Raw genomic sequence first — 17,154 nt, 5'->3', positions numbered from 1 at the left:
TTTGTTACGTCCCCACATAAAAGTCTAGGCGATGAGGGTGGGGGACAGTAACAGTTAGATCCAGGTGGAATGAAAAGAACGCCAGGCAGAGGTATTTAACATAAAATAGATCTTTATTGTAGGCAAACACCTCAATAATCATATAAATGGCAACAACAAAAGGAGACAGCACCGCTGCTTTAATAAGAAATCAGGGAGGTCAACCCAAAGTGGTAATGACCACTCAAAGAAAGCAACAATAAGGTTTCAACAGAAAGAGACAGCAACACTGCTAACAAACAATATCCAGGCAGGCCACACAAACTAATGAAGGCCACCGTCACTCATGGGCAATCACTGCTCAGTTAAACACTACTCACAAAGAGCCACACACCAGAAGGCTGGTCATACGCAGCAGGCTGTTCCACACCTAAGCCAGTAGCACACTCTGACCAGCACAGAGGAAATCCACCAGAAACCTCTCCCTCCTCCTCCACACTGCTCTTCTCCAGCTTATATCACCCCTGAGGGTAATTGGTTGTAACGAGAGCAGATGAGCAGCAGGTGTGGCCTATAGGAGAGGGCAGGGGCAGAGAGAGACAAGGGGAGGGGCCAGAATGAAGGAGGAGGAGAGGGAGAAGACAACACCACGCCCACACACTCCCACAGCCTCCCAGGATGTAACAGTGTGATATTTATATTTGTGCTTTGTCTTTATTGTCTTTCCTCAGGAGAACAATCTCAAATAGATGAAGACCTGGTTACCATGGTGATTGAGGACTCCCAGCCATTTAGCATTGTGGAGGACAAAGGATTTAAAAGATTTGTTAAATCATTAAATCCTAGCTATGTTCTCCCCACTAAAAGGTCATAAAAGCAGTGAAAATTTAGTTTTTACAGAATAAAATGTGAACAGGCAGGACTGACGCCTCAGTGTGTAGCGGTCCATACCTCAACGTTACAAAAGCACAACCACTGTCCACACCCCAACCACACCTCACCTCACAGTAAATGATCATTTCCATTTTAAGCATTTCCAAATAATCATTTTCCATACTGCCAGTATGAATATACACAGTATACTGCATCACTACAATATACGTGTTTTACACTCTCCTTTAGTTGTTGACATTTACAGGCTGTGTGCAAAAGGCAACACTCTTCAAATTTATGCCAGCTATTATTTTTACGTCCAGTAGATGTCCTACTAGAGCAAATGAAGCTTCAAGACGCTTTGCACTGGGGTGAACCAATTGGATGAAAAGCTTCAGTGCTTCATGATGCTTCATCTGCCCATCACTACAATAGGGCACTGAGATAAACAAAGAAAACCCTAATCTGGAAAAGCTCAACAAGAAACCTGAAACTACATCGGGAGTAATGGCAGGGGAAACACAGACGACCCAATGAGAAACAAAGGGAAACACACAATATATATACACACGGAGGGTAATGAGGAAAATGGAAACAGGAGGGGAACACAGGTGAGACAAATCGTACATAACGAGATGGAAAGGAGAGCAAAACTGAAGGCACGGGAATGTCAAAGTAAAACAGGAAATACATAAACATAGAAACCTGGAACGCTAGACGTAACACATGGAACGCAAGGAAGGCACAGTGACAAAACCAAAGGACTAGAAAATAACTAAGGCATAACTAAGGAAACTAGCAATACAAACACTAAATCACAGAACCTAAAATAATCAAAAGAGTCCAAGTAGTAGTAGTCTAACTTAATTTGTGCTGAACAAAAACATTTTGTCTTTAAATTCTGTCTAATATTGACTTGGTTGCATTTTTAACAAAGATTAAATTTGTGTTTTTTGAGCTCTGAAGTGTTTATCTGTTTATCTTCTGTATGTATCAATGTATTAGAAATTGGTACTGATTGGAAAATATTACATTTAGAAATCACCGATGTACTTTAAGGGCGTCTAACTATTATGAAAGTAATAGTTTTTTGCTGAATGAGTAGTGGAGTATGGAGTATGAGTAACTCCATGACATCAGCAAGAATGAAATTAAAACGACTCCTAAAATTATATTATATAGGACATAAACTACACAGTTTCTATGTAATAAGAAAAAATATCATACGGAGTTGTGCCCTTAAGTATCATCTCAAAACTGGGGCTTGTTGTCTGGTACCTATTGCTTTGAGTCAATCATTAACTACATTCTGCTGCCCATGTAGCTCTAAATAAACTGATGTCTTTCTAAAAGACAGCAGAGAAGTTTGATACGGACTCAGGACATAGTTAGCTCAGCTTAGCATCATAAAACAGGTCGTGCAGCTAGCTTGGCTGTGTTCAAAGTTTAAAGTAAAGGGCAACTTTACCTCTTTTCTTTACCTCTTGTCCTGTAGTCTGATGATATCCACAAGTGATGTCTTCTATGCTCACTGCTGAGTAGACTGAAGCTGGATCACTCTCTGCTTAATAAAACACATAGAGATTACAGGGGTCCGTGCACAACATATAGTTAATCTGACACTGTGTTGAACTCCATTTTCTTCTCAAAACAGTCCTGACCTGTCGAGTGATGGACTCCACTAGGCCCCTGAAAGTGTGCTGGTTTATCTGGCACCAAGATGTTAACAACAGATTTTTTAAACCCCGTAACTTGCAAGGTGGGACCCAGCTTTTTGTGAATTACTTTTCAGTTTGTTGACCAACACCTGGGTTTTGTTGTTTTCTTTCTTTAAAAGATGATAGCAGCTTGTCCGTCTCTTTTAGTTTATTTAGTAACAGGAACGTTATCAAAACCCTTTAATTTAATCATTGTGCCTCCCTGTCTCCCTTTTTTGGGGCGACCGTGGCTCAGGGGGTTCGGAAGCGCATCTGTAACCGGAAGGTCGCTGGTTTGATCCCTGGCCTCTCTGTCCTGGTCGTTGTGTCCTTGGGCAAGACACTTTACCCTACTGGTGTTGGTGTTGGAACGTAGCACCAGCCCTTCTTCTTCCATTGGCACGTCTGAGGCTCATATGCCCATTGCACTGCCAGGTACAAAACAAACTGTGATGCTCTCTATATTTTGACACCTTTACACCAAAGCCAGCATTAAATTGTTTGGCACTTTGAGGTAGAGTAGCTTATGTTTTGGATTGGACAACAGAAGCCACACTTTGCTCCCTACATGCATCAGTGAGCCTTGACCACCCACGACCCTGTCAGTGGTTCACTATTTGCCTTCCTTGGACCAGATGTGATAGATACAGACCACTGCAGACCTTGAGCACCTGACAATAACTTTAGTTTTGTGAGATCCAGTCATTTAGCAATCACAATGTGGCCTTTGTACAACTCCCTCAAAGTTTTACACTTGGCCACTTTTTTCTGTTCTAACACATCAGCTTTGAGGAGAAAGTGAGTTATTTCACTCAACAGCTGTCATAATATTATCCCAGTGTATGGTAATACATATAAGGGTCTGACTGATTAGCGGGCTTGATTTATTAGCATTTAATGTTCAAACAAATGAATGACTACTCTAAAATACCTAGAGAAGGCAGACGAGGTTTGCATTTGGCTTATAAATAAAAATACCCTGACCTAAGTGCATGTACTTCTCTGTGGTATACAAACTATTTACATAAATCTATTATTTGATCACTAAATACCAAAAAAGCTATTTTTGTTACCAGTGGCGGTCCTAGCCTGTTTGGCGCCCTGGGCGGACACTCCTCCCCCCCCCCCCCCCCCCCCCCCCACACACACACACACACACACACACACACAGACAAAACATATTAAGGACTGTACATTAACATAAAACTGTTGTACACAGACACACATTTGAAGAGAGGGAGAGTATGCATTGTATGCAAACAGCTACCAAACAGCCATCATAATTCATTATACAACGAGAACAGCATAAATCAACAATTGACAATTACTAATTAATATTAAAATCTGTAACGTATTGTTTGGAGTTTAGTCTGTTACTGTTACTATTTTTACCATTTCTTCTTGGAGCAACTGTAACCCACATAATTTCCTTAGGGATTACTAAAGTATTCTGATTCTGGTTGTTTCAGGATGACCTGCCATTATCCAGCGACACATCTGCTTACCTGTATCTTTTGCTCGTTTCGCTTCCTCTTCTTTTCTCTTTTTTCTAAACTGAGGACCTGATGGCTTTTTACTTGCACTGCTGTAACTGGAGCCTCGTCATCTCATCTCTCTATATACTGGACTGTACGTAGCGGAGATGACAATAAAGTTTACTTTGACTTCAGCAGCAAGCAGGCGCACCGAGGGCTCTCGCGCTCACTTTTCGTATATAGAATTTCGAAAAACATCGGTGCAAATTATAAGTCTGTATCATAATGTCTGATGTTTACGTGTTTGTTAGTTTGTTTTTATTTTGTTTTATTTTGCGAGCTGATTATTAGATGCTGCTCCAGCCGTTCAGGGAATCTCCCGCCGCCCCGCCCTCTCCTCCCTGTGCCGCAAGCAGCAGGCGCACCTCGCAAACGAAGGGCGCCCTTACTCCCAGCAAATGGGCGATAGAAAACCGATCGGTGCCTATGCCATTCCCAATATGCGCTGGCTGACGTCGGGGCAGCATGAGTACGAGCATTTTTTTTTTGCCGATACCCGTGATGCCGCCCCGGGCAACCGCCCATGTCGCCCGTATCTAAAACCGCTACTGTTTGTTACCTTGTATTTACATATTCTAGCTCTCTGCTATAAAACTTCTGAAGTATTTCAACTCTACATGAACCACACAGTAACCAAAAATTCTGAAGCCCCTCTGACTTCCAAAATGTCTCTGCACAGAGCACAAAGAAAACATGTTTCAAAACTAGGCCATACTGTGGTAAAAACTCTTATCAGTTTCAGAGTACAGTAAACTGGAGTCAACAACAGGAAATAGCTGCTGTGGTTACATGCCGATGTTTGAAAATGAGTCTGTATTAAAGAACAGGTTTGAGAGGCTGAGAACACACAGTGAAGAATGTTTGGTCTGTTCAGATTTTCTCTGTTCATCCAGCTAAAAACATGTGTTTGTACCAAAATCAGACAGCAGACACATGTGGGGCTAATTTTGATTCGCTTAACTGCATTTACACATATGTGAACTTGCATCCCATTCTTAATCCATAGGATTTAATATGATGTTTGGTCACCCTTTAAAGTTATAACAGCTTTACATCCTCTAGGAAGGTTTCCGGCAGGGCTTAGGAGTGCTTTCATTGGAATTTTTACCATTCTTCCAGAAGTACATTTCTGACATCAGGCACTGATGTTGGAAGCGAAGGCCTGGCTCGCAGTATTCCCAAAGGTATAACATTGTGTTGAGGTCAGGACTCAGCACAGGCCAGTCAAGTTCTTCCACACCAATCTCACTCATCCATATCTATGTTGACCTTACTTTGCACATTGTATGGAGTCATGATGGAACAAGAAGGGGCCATACCCAAACTGCTCCCACGATTTTGGGAGCATGCAATTGTCCAAAATGTCTCAGGATGCTGAAGCATTGGGAGTTTCTTTCACTAGAACTAAAGGGGCAAGCCCAACTCCTAAAAAACAACCCCCCTCATAATCCCCCCTCTATCAAACTTTACACTTGGCACAATGCAGTCAGGGAAGTACCGTTCTCATAGCAACTGTCAAACCCACACTTGTGTGTGAAGTTAACAGACAGATGAGTGTGAGGCTCGGTTTAGCTCACTATGCTTTCCAGATCACCACATGGTGCATGGCTGAGAGCAGCTGGCTTGGGTTCGAGCCTGACCCATGGCCCAAGTGATTTGGATGGGTGACTGAATCCTTTTGGCAATATAGTGCATGCAATGCAATATAGTGCACTATATTTTGTGGGAATTAGTTTCTATCATGGTTTCCCAAAATAATTCACTTGATAATCATAATTTTGAGGATTCACTTTCTTTAACCATCAAGCACAAAACCTCTCGTTGGAGACTAAAGCTGATGCACCACTTAGGTTATTTTTCCTTGCCATTGATGATGATATAACAATTGATGTCTACTATCCTCATCTCTGAGTAGACTTGTGCCTACAGCAATTGCAATATTTTTATTATGCAGAAAGTGATCCAGCTCAACTGTATAACAGTAATTTATATTTTAACACTAATGGTAATTAAATATTGTTTTATGCAGCATAATGATAATGTTGTTTAATGGCTTTTATGAACAGTTTCAGATTTCTTTTATTAGTTTTTACCTCTGAGGTGACACTGCATCTCCCCCACCCCCGAAACCAAAAAGAGTCGAGGGTATATCCGTGAAAAAGATAATTGAACGACCACAAAGATGCCATCATATTTCCATGCAGGCTGACACACTTCTGCACAGAGTGCAAAGCAAAAACGTTCTACAACGAGGACAGGCCATGGTGAGAGTTTTTATCAGTTTAAAACTACAGTAAGCTGGAGTCAAAAACAGGAAGTAGCTGCTGTGGTTTTACATGCAGAACTTTGAAAATGAGTCATTGTATTAAAGGTCTTTTCCTCCTTACACACATCTCAAGACATCAACAAACTCATCAAGCTAAAAGCTTGTGTTGCGCAATCACACAAGTCAACGTCAAGTCTGGAATATACCAAAGTGATGCACTATCCCTACTGCTGTTCTGAATGGACCTCAACCCTCTGGACCAGCTCATCAATATGAGCAGATGAAAATGTAGACTTGGGATTGGATCTCCTGTTCAGTACATAGATGACATCAAGCTTTATGTGGTGGTTGACAAGGAGCAGAAGACTGCAGTTGTGATAGATGTGGCAACCCCAGCAGACAGCAACATCAGGAAGAAGGAGCACAAGAAAATAGAGAAATGAAAAATGGAAAGTACACCTTTAGGAAAGACTTGAGCAGGTGTGGAAAGTCAAAATTGGTGTCAGTGATCAAACGATGTAATCCTCAAAATAGAAGTGTGGCTCAAACAGATTCAAAGTACAACACCAGAGAAGTGTCTCCAAACTGGTTGCAGCAGATGGCTGCTCCTCCCTGAGCCTGGTTCTGCTGGAGAGTTCTTGCTATTGAAAGGGTTTTTCCCTTCACACTGCCACCAAGAGCTTGCTCAAAGAAGTTTGTTTAATTGTTGAGGTTTTCTCTGTATTATTGTGCAATGTTTACATTACAGTTTAAAGGGACTTGAGATGGCTGTTGTTGTGGTTTGGTGCTATAGAACTAAAACTGAACCAACTGAACGCCCAACAACCCTGAAGTGGATAAGTGGATGCAATATAGAAGAGTGTAGTCCTAGGAACAGAAGACTCAGTAGAATCACAATTAATGAAAGTTTACTAAGCAGTTAGTTAAATTAGGTGAGCAACAGTTCCTGCATTAATTAACTGCAAGACAAAGGTTCACAGCTCTGGCTCTAGAACTGAACCATGACAAAAAGGAAAGAAGACCAGGTGTACCTCTTATCTGCAAGTTTTTGCTCTTATCTTTGATGATGATTTGTCCATAACTGACATCTTCAGATCTCGTTCCCGAGTAGATTACAGCTGGGTCATTCTCTGCATATCAAAAGGCATACAGAGGACATCAGTGCAGGTAATATATCTGACCAAAGCTCCAATAGATTTCTATCCAGAATTCTTATTCTCTCATAATATGTCCAGCTCAACTCATTTTTAAGTACTTGCTTTCCAAACAACTACAGATTATAGTGTATAGTTCTAAAATTCCTCACAATATTTCCCTAAATTGCCCCAAAATACCTAACCCACTAAGTTCATGTCTTTGGACTGTGGGAGGAAGTCCAACTCCACACAGAAAGACCCCAGCCTAATGGTGGAATTAAACTCAAGACCTTCTTGATGTGAGGCAACAGTGCTAACCACCGTGCTTGGGTAATTGAAAAATCTAATTGCCCAAAGGTGTGAATCCGTGAGTGAATGTGAGCGCGCATGATTGTCTGTCCCTGTGTGTTAGCCCTGTGACAGACTGGTGGCCTGTCCAGGGTGTACCCCGCCTCTCGCCCTAAGACAGCTGGGATAGACTCCAGTGCCCCCCGCGACCCTGAAAGGGATAAGCGGAAGTGAGTGAATGAATGGATGGATGGATGGATGTCCCAAAATATTCCCATTTTATAAAAATTACATGACAGTTGACAGTTTGACACTTTATATAAGCTTTAATCGGTCTGAAACTACATCTCTGTAACTATTATCCGTAAAAATAACACAAACATAGAAATGACAACATCTGCACAAAATGTAAATACAAAAGTATATAATGACTGGTAGAAATTTTTAGATTATTCTGCAAAATAAAGGCATACATGCAAAATCCAGATGTTTGAGTCTCACCTTCAGGTTTCCAACGAACACATCGTATCACCAGCAGAACCAGAAACACCAGCAAAACCACAAAACAGACTAATCCAGCAAGTACCACTACAGCAAGAACAGGAGAGGAGCCATAAGCAGATGAGGATGTTGGGATCGATCCTGACGTAGGTGGAGGTGTGGATGTAGGTGGAGGTGTGGTGGTGTGTTTCTCTAAAATAAATCAAACACAGTCATTAAGTTGTCGTCACATAGTGAATGTTGAAAGCTGCAGAAACACAGACAGGTGAGTGTGTCACCTGTGACAGTGATCCAGCTGGATGGAGACTCTCCATGACTGCTGATGTCACACTTGTAGAGGCCTTCATCAGACCTGGAAACATGCTGGATGGTCATGTGACCTGTAGGCTGCTTCCTGATGAGGGAGCCATCTTTATAGAAAGCAGCTGGGAGGTTGGAGGGAGTGGTCTTTGTTTTACAGAGCAGAGTGACGTCATCTCCCTCCATCACAGGGAGGACAGGACTCTGCAGGATCACTGATCCACCTCAACACAGAGACAAACTACAGCATTTCATCCATTTACACACAGCTTCATCAACACTAACTCCACACACTCAGCTTACCAGTGACTGTCAGGTTAACCATGTTACTGATGGGACCCTCTCTGGACTCACACCAGTAAACTCCAGTGTCGAGTGGGATGATGAAGCTGATGTTACAGGAAGAACCCTCTGATTTTCCATCTCCACACTGAGTCCTCTGTCGTTTACTTGTGTTTCTCCTCAGAGTCCATCCAGCAGAGCTGTCGTCCTCCTCACAGCTCAGAGACACAAAGGCTCCTTTAAAGACCTGAGAGCTGCTGGGACTCACAGTCAGACGAGCTGTGAGGGTTACAATGAAAAAAAAAATAAAATAAAATAAAATAAAATCTTTTAATTGCTCAAACTGTTACAACTGTGACAGGAGAAGGTTACTGACCTTGGCTTGTTGTGCAGCTCAGCAGTGAGATCAGAACTAAAGAGAAAATTGACACTCAGGTGGATTTGAGGTGAACATGAAGAACAACTCCACACAAACAGCTGAAAAACGCACAAACTCGCATTGATGCAACATGCTTCAATAAAGTTTGGCTCTATTGTGAGTATATACAAACTCATAAATACATACATGGATACTTTTAATTAACACAATAAAGTCACATGTCCACCGTCCAGCTGTGTTCATGTAATGAGTTGAATGATTTGAGATTTTCACTGCCTGCTGTTTTTACCTTGAATTCAGCCTGATTTGTTTTTCATGTCTTCTCCTCCATCATCAGTTATCAGGAGAGCAGACAGTCAAAGTACAAGAATGCAAACAAACACAGAGATTCTACTTACAGAGCAGACACAGCACAGATGTTTCCTTCATCGTCCTTCTCACTCATTTGAGCTTTTCTTTTTGTCAGCGATATATAGCAAAGCCCGCCCTCTTCATCTGATTGAGGGTTTGCCCTTTCTTTACAAATACACTGGTAGGTAGCTACCATTTTTAACTATGTAGGGATGTCATTTATAAAATAGTTTCAGAAAATATGCACAAAAACACAGTGTCATAGTTTTTTTTAGTAGCAGTTTGTATAGCAGCTTTCAGTTACACTGTAACCCAAGCAGTCCAGTATGATCAATCCAGTATTAGAAAATTCCTTTCTGACTAAAGGGCTTAAAACTATGAGTTCATCAAAACTTCACAAAATTGGAATATGCAACATTCCAATGGAAGGATCGGAATATGGTGTAAACAACACCAAAGTATGAATCCATTCTTCTTAAGGCTGGTGGTGGTGTAATGGTGTGGGGACATTTTTACTGCCGCACTTTGAGCCACTTAGTACCACCTGAGGGTCATTTAAACACTGCAGCATATCTGAGTATTGTTAATGACCATGTCTATCCCTTCATGACTACAGTGTCCATCAGTGTAGTCAGCCATCTTGTGTGAGCCATTTCCAGCAAGATGATACACCATGCCTTAAATCTCAAATCATCTGAAATTAGATGACTGGACCAGATATCAGTCCAACAGACCAGTATGTGGTGGAGCAGGTGAGCCCCCTTATGGACAAATCTACAGAGACTATGTGACGTGTATACCTAATAAAGTGGCCGGTAAGTGTAAATGGATAGAGGCATCAGTCACTGCATGATAACAGCCAGCAGGTGGTAGCAGTGGAGCATTAGTTTTAGCAGTGCCTGACAGTTTTAATGTGACCTTTGACCTTAAATGCTACAGGAGATCAACCAGACATTTCCACCTGAGACCTAAGCTTTTGAGACCTCATCTCCTCCATCGTCCTGTCTGTGACACAGAATTCAGTCTCACTGTTCCATGCTGAAATGTCCTCCAGTTCCTAAAATGTATCTGGAGGATGGATGAAAGGGGAGGCTGTGGGAAGAGCTGATGGAGGATGCACAGGTTAAAGCAGGTGTGGCCACAGCTGGAATATAGAGACCATGGAGGTAGGAGGACTCCTTTAACAGCTTGTCCTCTTTTTAAAATTATTTCAGTTCTCTAAGATGATCAGAGTTTCTGCCCCTCACTTTTTCTGTGTGATTGAAGAAAAAAAAGAGATGTGATATCTGTCACACGACTCCAAGTTGCAAATTTAATCAAAAGTGTCTCTAAATAAAAACATGTTTTATTTGATAATAATATGATGTGTGCAGTTAATAAAAGGACAGGTAATGTTTGTCGCGCTGTTGCACACACAGCAGGCTCGTTTGTTTCAACTCGCCAGTTGCCACAAGACAACTTACCAACGTGTCCATAATAAGCTAATACTCCTAACCAGTAAGTACACTTACTTACTGGTTTTGTCGCATCAGTCTGCGTCTCTGAGTTAACTTGTGTTTCTCCTACAGCCCCAGACCGCAAAAAATGCGCGTGCTCTTTGTGAGCTCGTTCCCGGATCGTAACCAGCGCGTTCTGCCGTCAAGGGCGATCATTGGTTAATGGCGATCATGTGACTGAAGCAAGCCAGATCCTTTTATTTAGTAAAAATGTGATTAATTGTTAAATGGTATTGTTGAGGGGCACAGACAGGACTCGCACACATACATTTAAAAAAAAATAAAAAATTAAAACAAAGTTGCCTCAACAGAAGGGCACTTTGGGCACCATCAGGAAAGGGTCGGGTGCTCAAGCCCCCCCCCCCCCCCGCACGTGCCTGCAGACAATCCAGATATAACTCAAGCAAAAGTTGCTCAGTCTCTGCGCATTACCGAGATATGACATTTCAGCTCTATTGTCGGAGGTATAATAATAACAATAATAATATTAACGATACAATATGACTGACCCACCATGATTCCTTTTCTTAAAACAAAAATGTTTTACCGCCTGTTCTGGCTTATATGACGTGCTAATACCCCCCTCCCCACCCCCTCCAAGAAACGTGTTTAATAACTTTGTTATGACTGGTCAGTGGTATGTTGTTTGTGTGCATCTCTTTCTCGGAGATGAAAGCGTGCGTCAGAGTGCGTCAGGGATCGCAGCAATCAAGCTGTAAGGGTAAAGATAGGCATCTGTGACTTTTAGTTCAACCCAAACAAAAATGATAAAAGCTTAGAATTTAGATGATCGTGTAAGGTTTCACAGATCAAACTCTTTGGAAATGCACTGTCGGACATTAAGAGCAGTAGTTGTGGAACAGCCCAAATACTCGGTGCGGTGAATGTCTGCTGGAGGATCAGCGCCACTTTGGCGCAATTTACTGTTTGTCTTCTTCCTGCTGGTCTCTTCAGGTGAGGTTTATCTGATTAATTAAAACAAGCAGTTTTTCGCTCTGTGATATAGAGGAGGAGAGCATAACCTCTCGACTAGGTTTGAATGTTTAAATAAAAGAGCATGCTGACGTTTAACTGACGTGGTTAAAATTCGGCTGAACTTCGTAGTCTTACACATTGGTGCTCTTGGAGCTCATGAAGCAAGTTTAAACCTTTTCTTCACACACGCGCACACATCCGCTGTTTTTTTTAAGAGTTTTATTCGTAAAATCACCCGCTGTGCTTCAGTTTCTGATGGTTACGTTACCGTATCCACCAAGGACGGCCACAGCAAGAAAATTTTTTGTTATTATTATTATTATTATTATTATTATTATTATTATTCATTTTGAGGGAAAAAATAGTCACCGTGTTAAAGTATATGGACATTGAAGAAAAAGTGCAGAAAGTTGCATCTGGTCAGAAGAAAGAAAAACACAAACGTGAAGGAGTTTGTAGGATTTCTCTTCAGATTTATTCTTCGGTTTCAAATTCAAATTCAAATTCAAATTTTATTTGTCACGTACACAGTCATACACAGTACGATATGTAGTGAAATGCTTGGACAACTGCTCGTGACCTAAAGAGAACAAAAAAGGAAAAGGCTATGAATAAGATAGGAAATAAATATGAAAAATTAAAAAGGGTAAATTTAACTAGGAAGGAATAAAATATAAATTAAGGTTAAAAATGAAATAACTGTACAACACAAATTAGAATGAAGGGTAAATTTAACTGGGAAGAATAAGATAAAGATAAATATATAAATTAAAGTTGAAAATAAAATAACTGTACAACAAAATACACAATACACAATATAGAACTATATAAGAATGTATGAAGAAATCTAAATATAAATAAATATATACACAATAACAGCAGCTGTACAAGTATTAACTGGAAATGAAGAATATAGTGACCAGTGTTGTGCAAAACCAAAGTCCAGAAAGTCCAGTGTGTGTGTAAGAACTGTATGTGTGGGTCAGTACTGTGTGGTGGTGTGATTGAGAGACCGTATCGCCTGCGGGAAGAAGCTCCTCCTCAGTCTCTCTGTGTTGGTCTTCAGGGAGCGGAATCGCTTTCCTGACCTCAACAGAGAGAACAGTCTGTTGTTGGGATGGCTGAGGTCCTTCACCATCTTCCTGGCCTTGGTCCAGCACCGCCTGCTGTAGATTGAGTGCAGGTCAGGGAGCTCGGAGCGGATGGTTTTCTTCTGCTCTTTTTCATGTGTTTGTATAAATTAGACTGTTGCCACAGTTTCTCTCCTACAAACTCTGCAGTATTGTCAGTATTTTCATTCACAGTTATCACGGACATCTCATAGTTCTCTCTGTCACCACCTCAGTGGGTGGAGTTTGTCTGCGCAGTCAAAACACAAAACACAGCAGAGCAAGGTAGCAGGACCAAAGTGGTCACACGGGTTGTGAGCGGAGTGCTGTTTGCACAGACATGTCTATTTTGTGATGTAACAAGAAACATTAACCTTGATAATCAGTCCTGTCACACTGGTACTGATCATATACCAGTATCAGTGCTGTTATCTTACCAACATTTTTACAGCAAAGCTTTTGTTCCTCATTTACTTCTTTCTCATGGTTACAGAAAGGGCAGCAAAATATGTTTGCTCACAAAAATGATGAAATAAAAACACACAGTTAACTTTTTGCGCATCATTTGTTAGAAAAGTCATTCTTACATATCCACCGAATTTAAATTCCTCATGTTGCAGTTCAGCAGAGCTTAGTAGTCACACTGATGGAATGCTGTACAGGTGAACAGTTGTACTTTCGTCCCTTTAACCTCTCTGCTCTGTGTTGTTTCCAGTTTCAGACCAAAAACACATCACAGCTGAGTCTGGACACAGCGTGACACTGCCATGTCGAGCTCCAAATGACGACATAACCATCACAGCTGTAGAGTGGACTAGAACTGATCTGAAGAACGAATATGTTTTTTTTTACCGCAACAAGGGTTTTGATCCTGCCAACCAGCATCCATCGTTTAAGAATCGGGTGGATCTGCAGGACAGACAGATGAAGGATGGAGACGTGTCTTTGATTCTGAAGGATGTGACAACTGCTGATAGTGGAACATACGAGTGTCGAGTTGCCCAGAGAAAAACAAACGAAGAAATAGCAACTTTGAACCTCATCAGCAGCATAAACTTGAGTGTTGATCCTCCAGGTGAGTGAGTAGAGTTGAGTGTGTGTGTGATCAGAGGTGAAGCTGCTTCCTGGTTGTTGATGTTTGTTTCTAAAGATGTTGTTGATGAGACTTTGTAGAAAGCAGCTGGTCTGAGTGATGTGATCAGAGTGCAGTAGATAATGTCTGACAGCAGTTTGAAGAGGAAATGGATTCTGTTCTGTTCTTCACTCATCACCTACCTGACAGCTGACACCTCACACCTGTTTCTCACCTGCAGGTCAGCCAGGAGGAGACACAGAGGATGGATCTGCTGGGCTGATTGTTGGTCTGTCAGTTTTGGGGGTGATTTTAGCTTCTGCAGCTCTTATATCTGTTTATGTTTATTATAACAAAAATCAAAATGAAAGCTTCATATCTATGTTCAAGCATTTGAAACAATGTAAGGGAAGGTGAGATGTCTTTAAGCATCAGGAAAGGCAGATGATGTGACACAGACAGAAAGAAAGATGCTAAACACCAGCAGATACACATCAGCTGTAGATAATCAAACACATCCTGAATTTGGTGTCCAGCATCTTTGTGAAAAATCTCTTTAATTATTTGGTGAAAAAGGGAACATATACATAAAAACTGTTTTTATGTTTGCACATTAAGGGGACATGTTACTTTTCATTAAACACATTTAAGCTATAACAGTACAGTTACAGCTGCTGTTTTTGTCTTTGTGTTTGTAGGAGGTTTAGATTCATGTGTGTAGCAAATAAAATTAGTTGGTTTCAGGAACACATTTTATTTCAGTACTGTGGAAATTATATTACTGTAAACATATTGTTATATCTTATATATATCTGGACAGATGACAAGTTTCTTTTTCTCTAACAAAATCTTGTTGGGAATCTTAAATCTTGCTTTACGTGGAGATATCATCTGAATTTCAGGAGCGGGACCTCATTCACGCCCCTTCCAGCCGTCATTCACTTCTTGCTAGTACATGGGGATCTGCCTGACCCGGGAGTCGCTTCCAGTCCCCTTCGAGGCCTTCCCCAAACCGCAGCACCAGTTCATAGTTTCATAGATGTGGTCCCAGCTAGTGAATTTTTACTATATGACAATGGATTGATTGTGTGACTATTTGTATGTTGCGGCTTGATTCAGCGTTGCATGCTAGGTTTAAAAAGACAAAGACTCTGACACACCATTGAATTCTTTATGATTTGGTGGGTTGGCCATCACTGACCACTCACAGAAAACAGATTTGGGATATTTTTCTCAATAAAGTGACACCAGGTAAACTTCCAGTTCACCTTTGTACCCTTCTGCGCACTACTGCCAATAGTTAAAGTTAATCAGCCACTCTGAATGAGGGACCTACAGTAAATCTGGCAAAAACAGCATTTTCTTACTATGTATGTTGGATATGGAATCAGTTACAGAGAGACTCTGATTTATGGAGACTTTACGTGCAGCACAAGTAATGCAGTAAAGAAGATCTGTGGGTGGTGTACTTGGGGTCACATGTTTTTGTATATTATGCTGTAAACCTGTTATATTTTATTGCTGTTATATTTTTTGTTGTATTTGTTGCATTTCCTTTCTTTATGACTTTTATTAACTTTGTGTGGGTTCTGCTTTGATCAGGTAATCTTGATCTCAGTGGTACTTTCTGGTCAATGACAATAATGATGTGAGTACTCATCTATGAGGATGCTGTTGTGTCCATGTCTTCTAATGTGCTGCAACATTTGGCAATTCATTCTGTACCAGTGTGTACTTCGTGTATGACGAGATATCTGCACTTGATCAGCAGCGTGTGTGTTCTACACAGCTGCATGTATCAGCAGCAGGGAAAGTTTTGAAATTAAGAAAATTTCCACTCCTCCCTGATGTGTTTAAAACATAATGTCCATCAAATGATTTAAAACTGTTTTGAATGCATTTTTTAGTGATGGGGAGAAATAAGCAGGTTTCAATAGCTCCATAATGTTTGTGTAAGACATGAAGGATCACTAGTTCAATACTGGGATGAGACACAAGTCCCTGGAAGGGTTGCATCAAGAAGGGAATCGGGTATAAGATTTGTGCCGAATTAAATGTTGTGACTTCTTGTAAATAAGTAAGCAGCTAAAAATAAAGTCACAATAAGCCGGGGGTTTCTGTTTGCACTTGTAAAAGCTATTTTTATCACAAATATTCTGATCTGGTAAACAAGTTGATTCAGGTATGTAGTGTGAACACCCTCTTTCATGAGAAACAGATGCAAACAATAACAGTTCAAACAGCTTCCCGAACATGTCGAGACAAGTTTCTGAAGGAGGAATGTTCGCTGTGTGTAGATCAACAAGAAGGTGGTTATAGATCACGTGACAGTAAGTCACACGAAAAGTTACGTTTTCCCACATGAGTCATCACTTCTAAGTAATCTAACAATGAGCAAATTTCCAAATATTTGACTTTTATTTAATTTTTTTGTCATTGGTTGTTATTTATTTACATTTTTGTGCATGTTGTAAAACACTGCTTAAAATAAAAAAAATGTTTTAATGATTAAACATGTTTCTGATAAAATTCTGTCATCATTTATATAGTGTTTAGATGAATCTCGAGGCTGTATTAACCCTGGAGGCTGAGTGTTTCTGGGCTGAGAAGATCACCTGTAACCATAACTGTACAGAAGCTTTACTAAAAGATCAGTTATTAGCATAAATATGTGTTAACAGCATGATCCTAAAATTCACTCAGAATACTCATATCACTCTCACACACACACACACACAAACGTATAAAGCCAGCATGCTAAATAATTAGTCAAATAGAGAGTGAGGATAGAGCGAGCTCAAACTTTCTTTTTATTTTTTTGTCTGCTTATTTAGTTGTTTCTTGTTTTTTTGCCCTTTATCCCCGTCCCTCTTCTCCGCTGTCTTTCCCCCCTCTTCCTTTCTCCCTTTTCTTTT

At 40.7% G+C, this 17,154-nt stretch overlaps 2 protein-coding genes across 2 annotated transcripts in view; both read left to right on the top strand.

The window, feature by feature from the left end:
- The window catches only part of LOC147334363 (low affinity immunoglobulin gamma Fc region receptor III-like), a 529,842-nt gene that overhangs the window by 246,392 nt on the left and 266,296 nt on the right, over nt 1-17,154 (top strand). The window lies entirely within an intron of this gene.
- On the top strand, nt 11,785-16,701 carry LOC147334376 (ICOS ligand-like). Its single transcript, XM_086271909.1, has 3 exons — nt 11,785-12,037; nt 13,883-14,242; nt 14,481-16,701. The coding sequence occupies exons 1-3, from the start codon at nt 11,968-11,970 to the stop codon at nt 14,654-14,656; spliced, it is 606 nt and encodes a 201-aa protein (XP_086128035.1). The 5' UTR covers nt 11,785-11,967; the 3' UTR covers nt 14,657-16,701.

This window comes from Aulonocara sp. 'chitande type north' Nkhata Bay, linkage group LG3 (assembly GCF_057382095.1).
Source record: "Aulonocara sp. 'chitande type north' Nkhata Bay isolate Kocher_YH1m ecotype deep benthic linkage group LG3, A_spYH_male_GT1.1, whole genome shotgun sequence".
Classification (NCBI taxonomy): domain Eukaryota; kingdom Metazoa; phylum Chordata; class Actinopteri; order Cichliformes; family Cichlidae; genus Aulonocara; species Aulonocara sp. 'chitande type north' Nkhata Bay.
Note: the sequence above shows the minus strand (reverse complement) of the source record. Positions and strands in the feature narration are given on the sequence as shown.

Excerpts from the sequence above, each read along its gene's own strand:
- LOC147334376 (XM_086271909.1), top strand. The coding sequence starts at position 11,968 with ATGTCTGCTGGAGGATCAGCGCCACTTTGGCGCAATTTACTGTTTGTC. Across the intron at positions 12,038-13,882 it reads CTTCCTGCTGGTCTCTTCAG|TTTCAGACCAAAAACACATC; the intron begins GTGAGGTTTATC and ends TGTTGTTTCCAG. Across the intron at positions 14,243-14,480 it reads CTTGAGTGTTGATCCTCCAG|GTCAGCCAGGAGGAGACACA; the intron begins GTGAGTGAGTAG and ends TCTCACCTGCAG.